General features: G+C 57.0%; 1 protein-coding gene across 1 annotated transcript in view; it reads right to left on the bottom strand.

The window, feature by feature from the left end:
* The window catches only part of ACOT7 (acyl-CoA thioesterase 7), a 128209-nt gene that overhangs the window by 78295 nt on the left and 32242 nt on the right, over positions 1-17672 (bottom strand). The window contains exon 2 of the mRNA XM_054441777.1: positions 7310-7427. Within this exon, the coding sequence (XP_054297752.1) occupies positions 7310-7427 (118 nt within the window). The remainder of the gene's footprint in view (positions 1-7309; positions 7428-17672) is intronic.

Raw genomic sequence — 17672 nt, 5'->3', positions numbered from 1 at the left:
ACAAATACTTTTATATATGGTCCTAAGTGTTTCTGGGGACAGCAGTGACTGGCCTGGCCTTTGCCACCTCACAGCATCCTGACCAACACCCAGAATTGACTTATTTCTCATCTTTGCTGAATAAATGACACAAAAGATGACCTTGTGTTTGAGCCATGAGGAATGTGAGTCTCCATTTCCCAGAGGACTGCCATGACTTTCTACTGCAACAATCACTTCCTTAGGACGTTGACAGCATGACACTGAGGAGCCCTCAGGCTTCCCAGGGCGGGCAGGGAGCAGGTGAGGGAGGGGCCTGGGCCAGCTCCGGCATCACTGGCCCAGGTGATCTTCACAGCACCCCGACAAGGGGTGCCGCATTAGGCAAGCGTCCCAGGGCACACAGAGTATGTGGCAGTCACTTCAAGCCCTGGTGTGTGCGTCTGTGCTCTCCCACTTACCGCCTGCCGCCCCCAAAGCACCGATGTGCAGCTCACCCACCTACACGAGGACTCACCAAGGTGGGGTAAACATGCAAGCTCCAGGGCCCACCCCAAACCCAGCACCTGCTTCTTTGGAGGTACGGCTGGGAGCCTCTGTCTGAGCCCTTTCCCAGGTGACTCCTGCACACAGGCACAGGGACTCTGTGACTGCATCTGGGGCTGGGCAAGAAAAGTTCTAGAGCTGGCGAGGGTGGCCCAATGCTTCCCCATTCTGGTTTGCATGGGCTTGTCCCCCAGCAAACCCTGCCCTACTCACAACAGGTCGCAGTAAAGCGATGCCTGGAACTGTCTCTTTCACCCCCAAGTCAATGTATGTGGCTATGGCGCCACCCATTGGCCAAAGGCTGTTAGGGCAGGGCTGCACAGAGCCAGGCGAGAATTAGGCACAGCCTCTGGGCAGGGCAATGCCCACCTTGGAAGATGGGCACGGTCTGCACGACCTAAAAGTGGAATGAAGCCAAGTGTGTGTTGTTTGAGGGTGATTAAGTACATTACGGTATGCTATGCTGACACAGATCAAACAGACCTACGGGCGCGTGCTTTTCCGGGGCAGAGGCCTTCCACCTCCCTGCTCTGCAGCTGGTTTCTGGCAGCATCTGTGGGGCCTCTCAGTGCTGTGTGTACAGAGGGGTGTAGGTCAGAGGAGCCTGGGTTCTGGCTGGGGGAACGGACGAGAAGTAAATGAGGCCACGCCACATGGCATCAGGTGCTCTCAAGACAGCCCAACGATGTTAAGGCAGGGTGTGACTTCAGATGAGAGGCATCTGAGCTGAGGCCTGAAAGAGCAGGTGTTAGGCAGCAGGAGGTAGGGGGAGCGTTGGTACCACAGGGAGAGGAAAGAGCAGCAGAGCGGAGTGGGGAGGTGGTGGGGAGCCACCAGAACACAGGGACTCAGTGGGAGACATGGACAAAGGTCCAAAGAGGCAGGCTGCCGGGCCTTGCAAGCCAGGATGAGGGGCGGGTCCAAGGGCCTCTCAGAGGAGGCACAAAAGCAGGTTCACTAAAAGAGTGACTTGAGGCAGGAGGAAGGCAGAGCACGCCTCTCTGTGCTGTTCCTCGGGACACCCCTCACAGAACCATCCAGTAGCCTTCCCCACAGTGCCACGGGGACACCTGGTGATGGCTTCAAGCCTGTCCTTCATAGGGCAGAAGGCCACTGATGACCCTTGAGCTTGGTTCTCTCCCAGCTTAACATACTAAAGAAAAAAGTAGGGCCGGGCGCAGTGGCTCACGCCTGTAATCCCAGCACTTTAGGAGGCCGAGGCAGGTGAATCACAAGGTCAGGAGTTTGAGGCCAGCGTGGCCAACATAGTGAAACCCTGTCTCTACTAAAAATACAAAAATTAGCTGGGTGTGGTGGCACACGCCTGTAGTCACAGCTACTCGGGAGGCTGAGGCAGGAGAATCACTTGAACCCGGGAGGCAGAGGTTGCAGTGAGCTGAGACTGCACCACTGCACTCCAGCCTGGACGACAGAGCAAGACTCTGTCTCAAAAAAAAAAAAAAAAAAAAAAGAAAGAAAAAGAAAAAGAAAAGAAAAGAAGAAGAAAAGTAATGTCTCCCAGGCATCCACACGGGAGTCTTGCCACGGTCCCATTTCACTATGAGGAGACCCTGTGGGAGGATTTCGTTTTACTATCTGGCAGCCTGGGAGGCTGCAGAGGTGGCTCTGTGTGTCTGACGGGTGCAGATGGCAGGAGCCAGGACCCAGGATGGCTCTGATTTGCTGGTGGGCGGCTGCTTCCCAGGAGCTGGCAGGGCTCTGGGCCAGGCCCAGGGAGTCCATGAAGGCCAGTGTAATCCAAAACTTCAATACATGGACTGACAAGTATTTGCGTTCCATAGGAAGATCTCCCAGCAGCCAGTGCCTCGGATGTGCCCCACACCTCCTGCTTCCAGGACTGCAGGAGCAGGAAAAGCCCCACCCTGCCCTGGGACAGAGCCATGAGCTCCTGATCAGCACCTGCCCGGAAGCGCCCTCTGCCATGCTCTCAAAAGCAATTGGCATCACACGGCCCGTGAGGCACAGGTGTCCCAGCAAGCCACAGGCACTGGGTTCCTCATGGCCACAGGGCTTCCAGCCAGGACAGCAGCTTCAGAGGCAGAGCCTAAAAGAACAGCTCTGGGCCCTGGGTCCAAATCCTAGCTCTACTGCTTACTAGCTCTGTGACCTTGTGCAGCGACACAACCTCTCCATGTCTCAGTCTCTGTAAACACAGATAATAAATGGTCCCAACAGGCTGCTGCAGAGATTGAGGGGATAACAAGTGGGAAGAACTCGGTGCTTAGGAAACACCCAGGAGAGGCAGGGATAGCTGTCTCTCTCTGACATGCGGGGATAAGGCAACTGACAAACGTCGAGTGTGTGGACCATGCCCAGCATCCAGTGAGGGCCCAGAGAGGGTGCGGTCTCATCGCCATGCCCAGCCCCGGCCATCTCCTGGCTGACGGCAGCTCTGAGGATGCAGCTGTCTGGAAAGCCACCTAACTGTTCTAGGCCTCAGTTTCCCCACTTGTAACACAGGGTTAAGAACAGTGCCTGTCTCAGCAGATGGCTGGGAAGACTACACAGGGAGAGGAAGGGTGAGCCCCAGCACAGCCACGGGCTCATTGTAAGTGCTTACTCGGTGGAAGCTCTCCATGACGGTGACGGTGCCAGGCCCGAGTTCCCAGCATTCATCAGATGATGCCTAAGCACGCTCTATGCCTCAGTCTGGAGAAACCAAGGGCAGAAGTCCTGCCTGCCCTCGTGGGGCTACCACTCTGTACAAGCACAGCAGGTCAGGAGTGGAGCAGCAGCTGGAAGCAGGGAGGGAGCCAGGCCATCAGGGGCATGGCTGGATGCTGTGTTTTGTTTTTGTAGAAACAGGGTCTCTGTCACCCAGGCTGGAGAGCAGTGATGTGATCTCAACTCACTGCAGCCTCGACCTTCCTGGGCTCAGGTGATCCTCCTGCCTCAGCCTCCCAAGGAGCTGAGACTATAGGCACACGCCACCACACCCGGCTAATTTTTGTAGTTTTTGTAGAGACAAAGTTTCATCCTGTTGCCCAGGCTGGCCTCAAACTCCTGAGTTCAAGTGATCTGTCCATCTCAGCTTCCCAAAGTGCTGGGATTACAACGTTTTTATGTAGAGCCTGGAAGAGGTGAGGGCAGGGCCCTGTGGATATCTGGGGAAAGCCAGTGCAAAGGCCCAAGGCAGGAATGCACCCCGCAAGTCCGAGAAGCAGCCGCAAAGCCAATGTGGCCAGAGGGAGAGTTGAGAAAGAGACGTAGGTGAGGTCCCCGAGCTGCGCTAGGCAGAGACAGGGACTCGTGTGGACGTGCCTTTGGCTCTGGGCGAAACAGGAGATCTGGAGGGCTCTGAGCAGGCAGCACTGTGCTCTGACTCCACATCTCCCTGGCTACTGCTGGAGAACAAACAAGGCAGCAGGGACCAGCAGGGTGACCTGTCAGGAGGCTGCTGCAGTGATCAGGTGATCAGGAGAGCAGCACCATTGGACCCAAAGTGGGGGTGGGCCTGGGGGGCTGTGCTCAGATCTGGACTTCCTGGAAGGTACAGCAGTGGGATCTGCTCCCGGAGCCTCATGAGTATGGGAGGGAGAGAGGCCGACACAGGCTCCAGGCTTTGAACCTGAGCACCTGGGGGCTGCAGAGACCATTTACTGAGGGGAGGGAGGCTGGGAGAAGCAAGCCTGGGGCAAGAACAGGAGTGTCGTTTTTTTGCACATCAAGGCCAAGCAGGCCAAGTAGGCATCCAGATGGGCTGGCCAAGAGGCCCCAGCCAGAGACAGAACCTTGGGACTTCCAGCCACAGACTGGAAGGCACCATCAGGGGAGTGTGGATGCGGGGTCCCCTGCCCCACCCAGGGCCCCAGCAAAGCCCTTCTAGGCACCAGGACTGTTCTCACCCCCACACCCTGGGGCTGCCTGGAACTCAGAGACCCCCTCCTAAGCCTAGAATTTCTGGATCACCATCCTGGGGACCAGCAGCCCAGAGGCTTCTCCAAGCCAATGTGTCAAAACTGTCCCTCCAGCAGCCCCAGATCCGGAGAAGGAGCAAGGAGGGGCAAGTGTTCAAAGCACAGGTTCGAGGCATAGTCACAGCCCAGACCTACCATCTGCCTCCCCAGGTGGCCTCAAGCAAGTGTTCAATCTCTCTGTACCTCAGTTTCCTCATCTATGCAATTGGGATAATAAAAATAACAACAGCAGCTGGGTGCAGTGGCTCACGCCTGTAATCCCAGCACTCTGTGAGGCCGACGTGGGCAGATCACTTGAAGTCAGGAGTTCGAGATCAGCCTGGCCAACACGGTGAAACCCCATCTCTACTAAAAATACAAAAAAATTAGCCAGGTGTGGTTGTACACGCCTGTAATCCCAGCTGCTCGGGAAGCTGAGGCAGGAGAATCGCTTGAACCTGGGAGGCAGACGTTGCAGTGAGCCGGGATCGCACCATTGTACTCTAGCCTGGGTGACAGAGTGAGACTCTGTCTCACAAAAAAAAAAAAAAAAAAACAAGAACAGCTACCTCTCTGGGGTGTTGTGAGGATTCCATGAGCTGAACTTTAGCTCCTAAAGCATTTTGGAGCTTTGCAGAATGCCAAGTGCTGACCAAATGGCAGCAAAATAATTCCACGATTCTGAGTGACAGCATCACCCTCTGGCCTCCCAAGCCCCTCCTTTATCTTTCCTCCCCATCGTGGGGACTTTTCCTTCCCCGTGTCCGTGCTCTCCTGCCAGGGACCCTCACTGTCTCTCTCTGGAAGAGTGCAATAGGAACTTGGGACTTGGCCCTCACCCCTGCCCCAGGCTCTCAGGCTCAGGCCCACCCTCCCCACAGCCACCAGAGGGTGCCCTCTGAACGTGACTGAGCTGCACCGGAGCCTCGGGTCCAAAGAATCAATCTACCCCCAGCCCAGCCAGCAAGCCCCTCCTAAACCAGGCACTGCCAGCAAACCCACTCCTGAACCTGTACCATGCGACGTCCCCCACATCCACGTCCAACCATCCGCACTTACTGTGGCTTGGTTCATTCTACATATGCATACACACACATGCATACGCAGATACACACACACGCATACGCAGATGCACACACACGCATACGCAGATGCACACACATGCATAGCAGATGCACACACACGCATACGCAGATGCACACACATGCACAGCAGATGCACACACACGCATACGCAGATGCACACACATGCACAGCAGATGCACACACATGCATACGCAGATGCACACACATGCATAGCAGATGCACACACATGCATACGCAGATGCACACACATGCATAGCAGATGCACACACATGCATACGCAGATGCACACATGCATACGCAGATGCACACACATGCATACGCAGATACACACACATGCATACGCAGATGCACACACATGCATACGCAGATACACACACACACACACACACACACACACACACACACACACAGCTTCCACCCCTCCACTGGAACACACCCTGCCCACTGTTCCAGGCTGAATGCATGTGCCATGCTCTGCATGGCTGTGTCCCCCCAGGATCCCTGTGTTGAAATCCTAACCCCCAAGGGAATGGCAGTAGGAGGAAGGGCCTTTGGGAGGTGATGAGAGAACGGGGACAGAGCCCTCACAAATGGGATTAGTGTCCTTATAAAAGGGCCTGAGAGAGCCACTCCTACCAAGTGAGGACACACAGGAAGTGATGTGACATCTATGAACCAGGAAACAAACAGGCCCTCAACAGACACGAAATCTGCCGGCGCCCTGATCCTGGACTTCCAGCCTCCAGGGCTGTGAGAAATGCATTTCCATTGTTCACAAGCCAGCAGGCTGTGGTCTTAGTTCCGGCAGCCCAGGCTGACAGAGCCAGCAGCCATTTCCTGCATCTCAACAGTGTGGCTCAGAGCTCACAGCGTCTCCGCTGGTCCCTGGTCTCTGACGTGGCTTCCACTTGGCCTCTTGATAGAGTGGCATCATACCCGTGCCCATGGTGGGGACCCCCACCTCACACTCCCACTCTCCAAGCTGGGGCTGAGTCTTCCTCTTCCCTGCCTCCCTGGAGGCCACAGCAGGTGTGCTGACCGAGCCCCATAGTGCAGAGGCTGTAGCTGTGGCACCAAGGCAGACGCCCTGTCCTCAGCACCCAAGGGCTGGCTTCCCCCCAACAGCCAACTTTCAGAGAAAATGTCCCCTCCCCAGGGCTGGGGATGGCTGAATGTCCTACAGCAGCCCTGAGGTGGACACTAGAGACCGTGCCCCTTGTCCCCAGCTTTAGGGTCACAGGGCCCTCCCCAGCTGCACAATTTTGGGGCAGGTGGAGAGTTGCCCCCATCGTGGGCACAGTGGTACCAGGCCTGTGAGCTTCAAAGCCAGGAAGTGGCTAAGTCACAGAGAGCCACGGCACTTGCCATGGCCACCAGGGTTGGTCAGGGCAGAGGTGAGACCTCCCCTACCTCTGCTGTCTGGCCTCTATGTCTCAGCTCTTGGCCAGCACAATAAACTCCACGCCACAGAGGCGGGGCGTGCTTCTGATCAGGGCCAGGTTGGCGGGGGACTCAGCATGGCAGGGAGTGGTGGAGGGAGGGCCTGTCAGCTTGCTTGACGCTTCATCTCTGGTGGGTTCCTACACGTCCTGGCTGAGGCCAAAACCAAGCATAGCTCTGAGGGTCCGGTGCAGAACTGCTTGGGCCACTTGCCACAAAGTTCCCAAGGCCCAGTGCACAAGGGGAGGGAAGGCTGCAGGCCTGGCTCCCCGGAGAACTCCTGTCCTGAACGCACACTGGTACGGCCTCCAGGGACCAGAGGTATGGGGCTCAGACCCTTACCCCGTTCTGGCTGTTGCAATGCCGGGTGCTGATGATGGCGCCTGCCTCCTCGATCATCTTCAGGATGGTCCCCCCGTGGACATTGCCGGCCACGTTGGCGTCATCTGGCCGCATGATCCTAGGGCAGAGGAGAAGCAGGATGAGGCCTCTGGAGAGGATGCCATTTGTGCAACGGTGACGATCCAAGGAGGGGAGAAGGTCCCCAAAAGGTTCAATGGCTCCCGGAGGAAAGAGAACCTTCCCTATGTTTGGGCTCTTCCTAGGTGGTGTGTTCGTCAGGGTGGGGCGCCATCTGCCAGGCCACAGAAGGGGCCCTGAGATGCTGTTTCCATGAGAGAGGAGGGCAGAGGGGCACTTTCTCCCCTTGAAGCCACACGTCCCTGGACTGCCCTGGCAGGGAAGGGCTGATGGTGAAGACCTTTAAGCAAAGCCACAGGGCAGGGAGGTGGTGACTCAGCCCTTGGGGTTCCCAGTGACCAACACACAGACTGTGACCCTAGGAGCAAATTCCCGGGACTACCACCACCCCCGTCAGGAATCCCAGAGGAGCCAGGTAGCCACGGCTATTCTGAGAACTAGACATGAGTTGCAGCTTCAAGACCCCAGGCCCTGTCAGCAGGTGAGCGCCTGCCCACTGCACGCTGAGCTCCTCTGCGGGTCCCGGGGGCAGTGTGGAACCGGGCCCTGGATTGAGGGCAGGGAGCTCTCCCAGGTCAGAAGGAATGGAAACGCCACCTCATTTCCCCAAAGAGGAACAACTTCATCCTTGCCGTGAGCAGCCGGCAGTGTGGGAGCTCCACGAAATCACTGGAATCCCAACAAGCCAGCTTGGCAGTCCTGCCAGGGCAAGTTGCCTGGCACCTTCCCAGACAGCACCCGGCTGATGAAAGCCGCCTTCACAGGCCAAGGCTTGGAGACGAGTGACAGGCAGCGGGCACAAGTCCAGGGTCCAGCATCCACCTGCAGCTTGTGTAGCCTGCCCGGCCTTGCTGGCCAGTGTGGGGGCCCCAGGAGCAGCGTCTCCCCGGGTCTGCATCTCCTCTCTGCTTCTCTAGCAGCTCCAAGGCTGAGCAAGTCACTCTCCGAGAGCGTTCCTGGCTCTGGCTCTTACTTGCTGGGTAACCTGGGCAAGCTGTCAGAACCCTCACTCCTCCATGTGCTCATCTGTACAATGGGTAGAATGACAGCACTGCCTCGCCTAACTGTGGGAGGCCACGAAGATCGCACACTCACTCCACGACAGCGCTGGCAGGCACATGGTCCACGGTAGACAGTCCACACGTTAACCAGGAGAATTTTTCCCTCTTTGGTAAGTATTTAGCCAACTTGGTTGGAAGCTCCAAGAAACCCAACATCTGGCCACAGGATGCCACTTCTAGAGCAAATGACCACGGATGTCCCCCAGCGACCAACATCTGCCCATCCCCAGTGTCACCCCTCCACCCTGGGTGAGAGTCTATTATGCAAACCAGGGCCCACTTAGGCCAACTGGCTTCTGGCCCTGAGGTCAGGCAGGGCCCAAGGTTCCACGGGAGGCTCAGGGACAGTGGCCTGTGGAGCAGCTGGCATGGCGTGACACACAGTGGCCGGGGGATCCCCAGAGCACACAAGGAACCTCATTTGGCTTCTCGAGTGTTCATTTTAAAATACCTTTGTTTTTAAAAATTGAACTTACTCTATGAAAGGTTTTTGGGCTTTTTTTGTCTGAGTTACGAGGTAGCCAATTATAAGTCACAAAATGATTCTATCAACTTCTTCCCTTTGTTTTCCACTTAGTAGGAAGGGCCTTCCCCATACCAGCTGCAGCGGGCAGAGGGTCCCTTTCCACACAGGCCTGTCCTGGGGGCACTAGCCAAGGCTGTGGGTAGGTGCGGAGAGCAGGGCCCAGCTCCTGGTTCTAGAGCAGTGAGGAAACATCAGCCCAGCATTTCCCAGGAGCACCAGAGCCAGCCTCCGGAGCAGCCTGAATGACTGCTGCAGGCCTCGCTTTGCCTGTCTGTGAAGTGGAGCCACACACAGCAGGCTGGCCCCCAGGAATGACACAAGGCCAGGGAGAGAAGGCGCAGGCCAAGGGCTGCAGAGCAGCGGAGGAAGTGCTTTCATGCGGTGAGCACTGAAGACAGGACAGATAAGTGGGTAGCCTTTAAGACAGAAAGCCAGGGACAGTGCCTGAGGCCCGGGGAAGAGCCTGGAACCACCTGGCAACAAAGTGAGGACTCGGCACTTGGCGCTGTGCCATCAGGAGTACATGCCAGGAACTGCAGACTGCACACCAGCTGGCTACCACGGGCCTGGCCGCCTTTCTTCGGCACCTCAGGTCCTGCACCAAGGACCATCCTAACTCCTCAGCTGACCACCCAGGAAGCCAGCCCCTGCCCTCAAGGTCAGATACAACCCTCTCCCCCACAGGACCTTATTCCTGCCTGGGGACTGTGCTGTCATCTCCAATGCACGAGGCTCAAAGCCCAACTCACTCACCCCTTGCCCCAAATCAGACACCTTCCCTCCAAGCCGGGGCAGCCAGTGAGTCCCCAGTGAGTCCCGGCCTCAGCTGGGATTCCTTTGCGTCCTGCATGCCACCACCAGCTGCTCCATACCCAGCCCCTCCCTCTTCCCCTCTCCACCTCCCTCATTCCTTCCAAACAGCTCAGGAACCGCTGGGCCCAGCCAGCCTCCAGGACCCATAAACAGCTCTGTCACTCTCTCAGGCCCCGCCCCATGGCCTGGCCAAGGCCAGCGGTGTCCATCCCAGGACAGGGCATGACTGCCTCCGTCTAAAGGCAGGCAGGGGTGAGAGCCAGGGAGCCAGGGGAGCCAGGGAAGCTGCTGCCTCTCACCGGAGACTTTGTTTTCCCATTTCTTTTTTTTTTTTATTTTTGAGAAGGAGTCTCGCTCTGTCTCCCAGGCTGGAGTGCAGTGGCACGATCTTGGCTCACTGCAAGCTCCGCTTCCTGGGTTCACGCCTCCTGGGTTCTCCTGCCTCAGCTTCCCGAGTAGCTGGGACTACAGGCGCCCGCCACCACGCCCGGCTAATTTTTTGTATTTTTTAGTAGAGACGGGGTTTCACCGTGTTAGCCAGGATGGTCTTGATCTCCTGACCTCGTGATCCCATTTCTAATAAAGACACGGGTACTGAAAGCACTTCATGTTCCTCTTTACTATTTTTTTTGTTTGTTTTTTGAGACAGGGTCTCATTCTGTCACCCAGGCTGGAGTGCAGTGGCACGATCTTGGCTCACTGCAACCTCCGTCTCCTGAGTTCAAGCGATTCCCCTGCCTCAGCCTTCCGAGTAGGTGGGATTACAAGCATGCACCACCACGCCTGGCTAAATTTTGTATTTTTACTAGAGACAGGGTTTTGCCATGTTGGCCAGGCTGTCTCAAATTCCTGACCTCAGGTGATCCTAAAGTGCTGGGATTACAGGCATGAGCCACCGTACCCGGCCCCTCTTTACTATTAAAAAACTGAAATACAGGCTGGGCGCAGTGGCTACTAGTGAGGTAGGAGGATCACTTGAGCCCGCGAAGAGTACATTGCAGTGAGCCACGATTGCACCACTGCACTCAAGCCTGGGCAACAGAGTAAGATGCTGTCTCAAAAGAAAAAAGAAAAATTGAAATATATTTGGCTGCCGGGCGCGGTGGCTCACACCTGTAATCCCAGCACTAACAGAGGCCGAGGGGGGGGCGGATCACTTCAGGTCAGGAGTTCAGGACCAGCCTGGCCAAAATGGCAAAACCCCATCTCTACTAAACATACAAAAATTAGCAGGGCATGGTGGTGCACGCCTGTAATCCTAGCTAGTCAGGAGGCTGAGGCAGGAGAATCGCTTGAACCTGAAAGGCAGAGGTTGCAGTGGGCTGAGATCACGCCACTGTACTCCAGCCTGGGCGACAGAGTGAGACTTCGTCTCAAAAGAAAAAAGAAAAGAAAGAAACACATTTGTCTATCTCTAGGATTCCTGGGGTTAAAAATTATCTAAAAATAAAGAAAGACACAGGCCAGCTCGGGCAACGGCACAGGCCTGGCCCAGTTCTGGAGGACTGTTTACTGCTGAGTCTGACATGTTATTCCTCCCCCAGCCCCCAACACGCTAATCCTGCACTTCTTCCCCTTCCTCTCACCCCAGAAACTTCAAGGAAAGAAAGAAAGCTGCCCAGGGTGGGGCCTTTCCTACGTGGCTGCCTTCTTTCTCTGGGCCTGGCCCCAAACATCCCCTGCTCTATCTTCCGCCTGCCGGGTCCTGGCAGCCAGTGGCCCGGGCTGACTGCAGGTCTGGAATGTCACCCGGGCCCACAGCCCCACCCTTTTTCTGTTCCAGCTGCTCCTGTCCCAGATCAGAACCATGTCTGTTCAGTCCTTGTAGCATGAGTGGCGGGTGCTGGGGCCCAAGGCTAATGGACGCAGATGCTGCCAACCCACTCTCAGCCACCCCACTCTCGGCCGGTGTCCCCTCTTGGAGGTGGCATGCAGCTGATGACGAGGGCTCTGAGGAAGCTGAGCACACATGGGTCAAGGAGCCACTCCCAGAAGGGCGCCACCCCACCTAATCTCCGGGAAGGCTTCCCAGAGGAAGTGACACCTTGGCCAAGTCCTGAAGGGTGAGCCAGGAGCAGACGTCCGAGAAGGCTACGAGGAGAGGGAATGTTCGGGGCCCAAGGCCAGGAGTGCCCAGCGAGCTCCAGAAACAGAAAGCAACCCCACAAAGCTGGCGCATGGCCTCAAAGGGGGTGAAGAAGAGATGGCCTGAGACAGGGACGCAGCTGTCATGCAGGGCCTCAGGGCTGAGACAAAGTCTGGATCCATCCTGAAAGGAGGGGAGGCTGGGGAGGCTGAAGTCCAGGAACCACACAATCAGACACTGTTTGGGGAGGTCACCTCGCATGGCCTCTGCACTCACCTCTTGCCTTGGCTGAGATCCTAACTGGCCCTGACCGCACAGTCCCAGGAGTGGCTCTTCCTAAGCAGGAGTCTAGCCAAGTCACTTGCTTATCCAACCTTCCAGGGCCCTTCCCATCTACAGAATAAAGACTCAATCTCCTAGTAAGGCATCTGGAGCTCTCCGGGACTGGGAACTTTTCCACCTCAACTCTCACTGCCCTGCGGGGCTCCGAGCTGCACCTGCCAGAGCACTGCTGCTTAGCAGGCACGCCTGGCCCTTCCCACTGTTCTACCTGTCCCAGCAATGCCTGACCCACCCTTTGTGAAGGACAGGGAACCATTTACGAATAGGGGAGTGTAAGCGAATACCCACTCACAGAGGGCACCCGACACCACCCACCCAAACCCCAGATGCACAGGGACACCCTGACCCAGGATTCCACTCACAGAAATTTACCCCACAGCTGTTTCCACACACGGTTAAACGAAGCACATGCAAGGGTACTCACTGCACAGCCGTGTATAACGCAGGACACAGGCCAGCGCCGAGATGTCCACGTAAGGACATAAAAGCAACAGCCACACATTGGAATATTGCTCAGCCTTGCACGAGGAGTAGGAACCTTCTCAGAGACCAGCTGTCAGGTGAAAACCAGCAAGGCACAGAGTCATGGAGCAAGGTGACCACCTGGGGCGCAGGGACGACCATTCCAGGAAGGAGGTGTGAGAAACCAGAGGCCTCCATGGTCCCCAGAGGAAGAAACTAGCTTCTGAGCAGGGACCTCGGTGAGATGCCTGTGTCTTTTGGATGCCTTTAAACCATCTCAACCCGTTCAAATTAAGCGTTCTTTGAAAATGCTTCAAGGCACAGCTCAAAACTCAGATCTCATCACATCAGAGGCCGGCCAGCACTCATCCCAAGAGCGCCTACAGCAGCGGCCCTGGGGTCCAGCCCACCTCCTCGCAGGACAGCCCAAGCCTGTTCTGCAGTGGGAGTGAGGCGCCTGGAGCAATCGAGGGGAGCCTGACAGGGAGAGGAGCCGCTCCTATCCCCTGGCCTCACCTTGAGGGCTGGCCATGCCTCCTGTGCCCTGGGGTCCTCTCAAGGTGGATCCCACCTAAGCCACATGGAGCCTGAGTACTGGGTTGAATTGTGTCCCCCAAAAGATATGTTTGAGACCGAACCCCCAGAAACTATGAATGTCACCTTACTTGGAAAGAGTTCTTTGCATTCAGATACAATCAAGATGAGGTCACCGTGCCTTAGGGAGGGCCCTAACCCAATGACTGGTGTCCTTATAGGAACAGGGAAGTCTCGACATGAGACACAGGAGGTCCAGATGACGATGAAGGCAGAGACGGGAGCAGCCTCCCATCAAACCTTCGGGACCGTGGCCCTGCCCACCGCTGGGTCTCCAGCCTGAGGAAATTGCTTCCGGTTGTCACCTGCCACCTGGTTTGTGGTCATGCCCGGAGGTCTCTGATGCTCCCAAAGAAAGCAGCACTGAGTGGCACAGGGGAGCCCTGAGGCAGCAGCGGCAGCACCCTCAGCTCCGCTCAGCACCCTCAGCCCCGCTTAGCACCCTCAGCCTCACTCAGCACCCTCAGCCCCGCTCAGCACCCTCAGCCCAGCTCAGCACCCTCAGCCCTGCTCAGCACCTGCCACCCACACCTGGCCAGCCCTGGACAGGCCCCTGTGCGGTGACCTTGGCAGCAGCCCTGCGGGGCACTGAACCCTGCCTGCCCCTTCCACAGCCCAGCACATGACCAGCTGGGAGTGTCACCAGTGTCTCTGACTCTGACACAAAAATGTCAGTGCTGGCCGAGCGCAGTGGCTCACACCTGTAATCCCAGCACTGCGGGAGGCCGAGGCGGGCGGATCATGAGGTCAGGAGTTTGAGACCAGGCTGGACAACATGGTGAAACCCCGTCTCTACTAAAAATACAAAAAAAATAGCTGGGCGTGGTGGCAGGCTCCTATAATCCCAGCTACTTGGGAGGCTGAGGCAGGAGAATTGTTTGAACCCAGGAGGCAGAGGCTGCAGTGAGCCGAGGTCACGCCATTGCACTCCAGCCTGGGCCACGGGGTGAGACTCTGTCTCAAAAAAAAAAAAAGGACGATGACACTATACTTTCATGGCCGGGCACAGTGGCTCACGCCTGTAATCCCAGCACTTTGGGAGGCCGAGGCAGGTGGATCACCTGAGGTCGGAAGTTCGAGACCAGCCTGACCAACATGGAGAAACCCCGTCTCTACTAAAAATACAAAATTAGCCAACCATGGTGGTGCATGCCTGTAATCCCAGCTACCTGGGAGGCTGAGGCAGGAGAATCGCTTAAACCCAAGAAGCGAAGGTTGTGGTGAGCCAAGATCGCGCCATTGCACTCCAGCCTGGGCAACAAGAGCGAAACTCCGTCTCAAAAAAAAAAAAAAAAAAAAAAAGTCAGTGCTAAAATGAAAACATTACTGCGTGAAACCCAGGATAACCAGGAGTAGGTGAGCCTTGCTTCCTTTACTCCACGATGGAAGCTAAAGTGCCCACCTGAAGGTGCACAGCCAGGTAAGGGTCTGGGGTATAGGCGGGTCAGGCCCACACAGGGCCTGCAGGGCAGGCAGCTCATTACCGCCCCCTTCTGACAAAGGCCTCAAACCAGAGGTCAAGCACCAGGTGCGTATGCTCCACCCTCACCTCAGCTGGAAAGCTGGGTGGGACAAAGGTGTCTGGGCAGACTGTCCCCAATCATGGGGCTGCAGCTGCCACTCATGGCTGGGGGCCACCACCTGGGGCCCGCAGACACTCGGAGCTTCCTTCAGGAGCTCAGCAGAGGCTGCCTTGGCCAGGAGTAGACAAGGGACAGGGGTTGCCATTCCTGGAAGGAAAGGAGAAGTGGGTCTCCTTATGGCATGGGGGGCAGGGGCCTCACACCAGGCAGCCTTGAGGGACAAAACAAGCACTTGGATGAGCGTGGGGCCTCAAAGTCCAGGCACAAGCACACGTAAACGCTTCCTCTTTCCATGGGGGACTCTGCAAATGGAAGCTCAAGCAGCCCTGCTTCTCCTCTTTTTTTTTTTTGAGAGGGAATCTCACTCTGTCACCCAGGCTGGAATGCAGTGGCGTGATCTTGGCTCTCTGCAACCTCCACCTCCCGGGTTCAAGGGATTCTCCTACCTCAGCCTCCCAAGTAGCTGGGATTACAGGTGCGCGCCACCATGCCCAGCTAATTTTTATATTTTTTAGTAGAGACGGGGGTTTCACCATGTTGACCAGGCTGGTCTCAAACTCCTGACCTCAGTTGATCCACCTGCCTCTGCCTCCCAAAGTGCTGAGATTACAGGCGTGAGTCACCGAGCCTGGCCCCTGCTTCTCCTCTTTGACTTGCTGCCTAAGGCAGTTCCGGCAAAGTCCCTTCAACCCGCAGACACGCCACTGCATCTCCAGAAGAGGGAAGGGTGGGAGGAAGGGCTGTGCCACGGAAAGTTCCAGCGGCACTTCCAGGCCCCCAAGCAGGACGGGGGAAGAGGCCAACAATGGCCCTGAGCTCCCAGCCTCCATTTTGGCCAGGGGCAGGGGACTGACCCAGGAGGCTCCTTGTGCAGCCCACAGACCCCCCCTCCACCGCAGGTAGGAAGCTCAGCAGCGCTGGGAAACGGCAGCGAACCCAGCCCAGCTGGCGGGAGCAGAGGAGCTGGCGGGAGCCGCAGGAGCAAGGCCGGAAAGAAAACCAGGTGCCTTCCTCCCTGGGGACTAGAGCAGGCAGGGGAGTGCCCTGGTCCGTCAGGGGACCCCAGCTCACCCAGGCCTGCACTTCCTGTCCCGGCTTCGGCTGACCACCTAATCTTGGGGGTCAGTAAGAGCCAGGCCAGGTGGGTGCCCAACTGCCCTTCCTGGCTGCATGACACCAGCCAGCCTACTGGGCACAGGGGCCGAGTCCCCTCTACCCACCCCTCCCTTCCAAATGTTCCTAAACAATCCACCCACAGTGGCCCCTGCACGGCCTGGACATGCCCATGACTGGCAGTACCTGCTCAGCTGGAAAGCCATGGTGGCTAGGACATCACAGGATCAGATGCAGAGAAAGGCGAGGGAGCGGGGAAGCATCACAGAGTCCCTGCCTGACCCAGGACCGTCCCAGCTCCCCGCCACACCGGGCTTGGTGGGGAGCACCCCCCACCCCCAGCTTCCTGAGCTGCCCAATCTGGCCAGGAAGAGGCTGCCTCGCCAATCCAGAGCATCTACCAGAAACCAGTCGTCATAGAAACCTTGCTTTATAAATAATTACAGAAGAAGTAATTCTGTGGGCTCTTCCGGCTGCCATGCCAGGAGATCAGGAAGGCAGAGCGGCCGCTGCTGAGCGGCCTCAGGGAAGCAGCTGTGAGGCTCTGCCTTCTCTCACAGAGCACAAGTCCCCCAGTCTTTCTTCAGGGTCTCAGCCAAAGCCAGGCCTGGCCCCACTGCCGCCTTCTAGAGCTCCCTGAAATGTAGACAGGGGAGGAAGGTCACAGGCCAGCAAGGACTCCAGCAGGTCCAAGCCTGCATCCTGCTGATGGAGCTGGCATCTAAAGCCTGTCCCAAGGGCCAGCTCCCTGGCTGAAGCAAAGTGGACAGGCGGTCCAGCCTCCCCTCTCCTCAGGTCACACCCCCGTCCTTCCCCACTCCCCCTCTTCCTTCCCCCAACCCCCGCTTCAGAGGGTGCCATGCCTGTCTTGGGGCTCAGCAACTCCACTACCTTTCCTCCACTCCCGCAGGCGCTTAGGCTGCCGGCTACCACCTGTGGGCCCTGTGCCCCCCAGCCCGTACTCTCTTCACTCTGCCTCCCCTTCTACTGGGTATCAGGAATAAAGAAAGAGGCCAAACAATCACAGCGGCCGGAGTGCAGGCTACAGGAGGCCCAGTGCAGGAGGCGGGATGTGTTATCACCACAACCTCCCCCGATGCTGCCCCCACCAGGGCTGCTTTCCCAGGAATCCTGTGACCAGCAGGGGAAATGGAAAGTCCCCGGCCAGAGCACAGGCCGCACAGCCTCAACCAGGCTGGACCCACCGGCCTCTCAGGGTGGCTCGCCCTGGCCTGGCCCCCAGCCTCTGGGCAAGTTTCACATGTTTAGTTGTGAAAGAGAAAGTTAGGGCAGAGTAGGCCACTCCCACTGGAACAGACGGCCCTTATCAAGGCCCTTATCAAATTCCCAGAGCCTGGGCTTATTCTATCTAACCAGCAGGCAGGCACTGAGCCTGGGAAGTCACGCTGGTAAAAGTTAAATAGGTAAATTATTACTAAAAGGATGTCCTTTCACCTATGTGCAAAAAGAACAAGTCCTAAAAGGACAAGTCCTCTCACCTATGTGCAAAAAGAAAGAGAAAGACATTTTCAGCTTACAAACCCCATGCGCACTGGGTCCCACAGGGAGGCTGGTGCTGCCCCCGCCCAGGGATGCTTAATGTCTAGAAGCTGGCAGAGGAGAGGATTCTTCTAAAGGGATCCCA

The sequence above is a fragment of the Pongo pygmaeus genome, chromosome 1 (assembly GCF_028885625.2).
Source record: "Pongo pygmaeus isolate AG05252 chromosome 1, NHGRI_mPonPyg2-v2.0_pri, whole genome shotgun sequence".
NCBI lineage: Eukaryota > Metazoa > Chordata > Mammalia > Primates > Hominidae > Pongo > Pongo pygmaeus.
The sequence above is the reverse complement of the archived record's forward strand: the minus strand, read 5'-3'. Positions and strand labels throughout refer to the sequence as shown.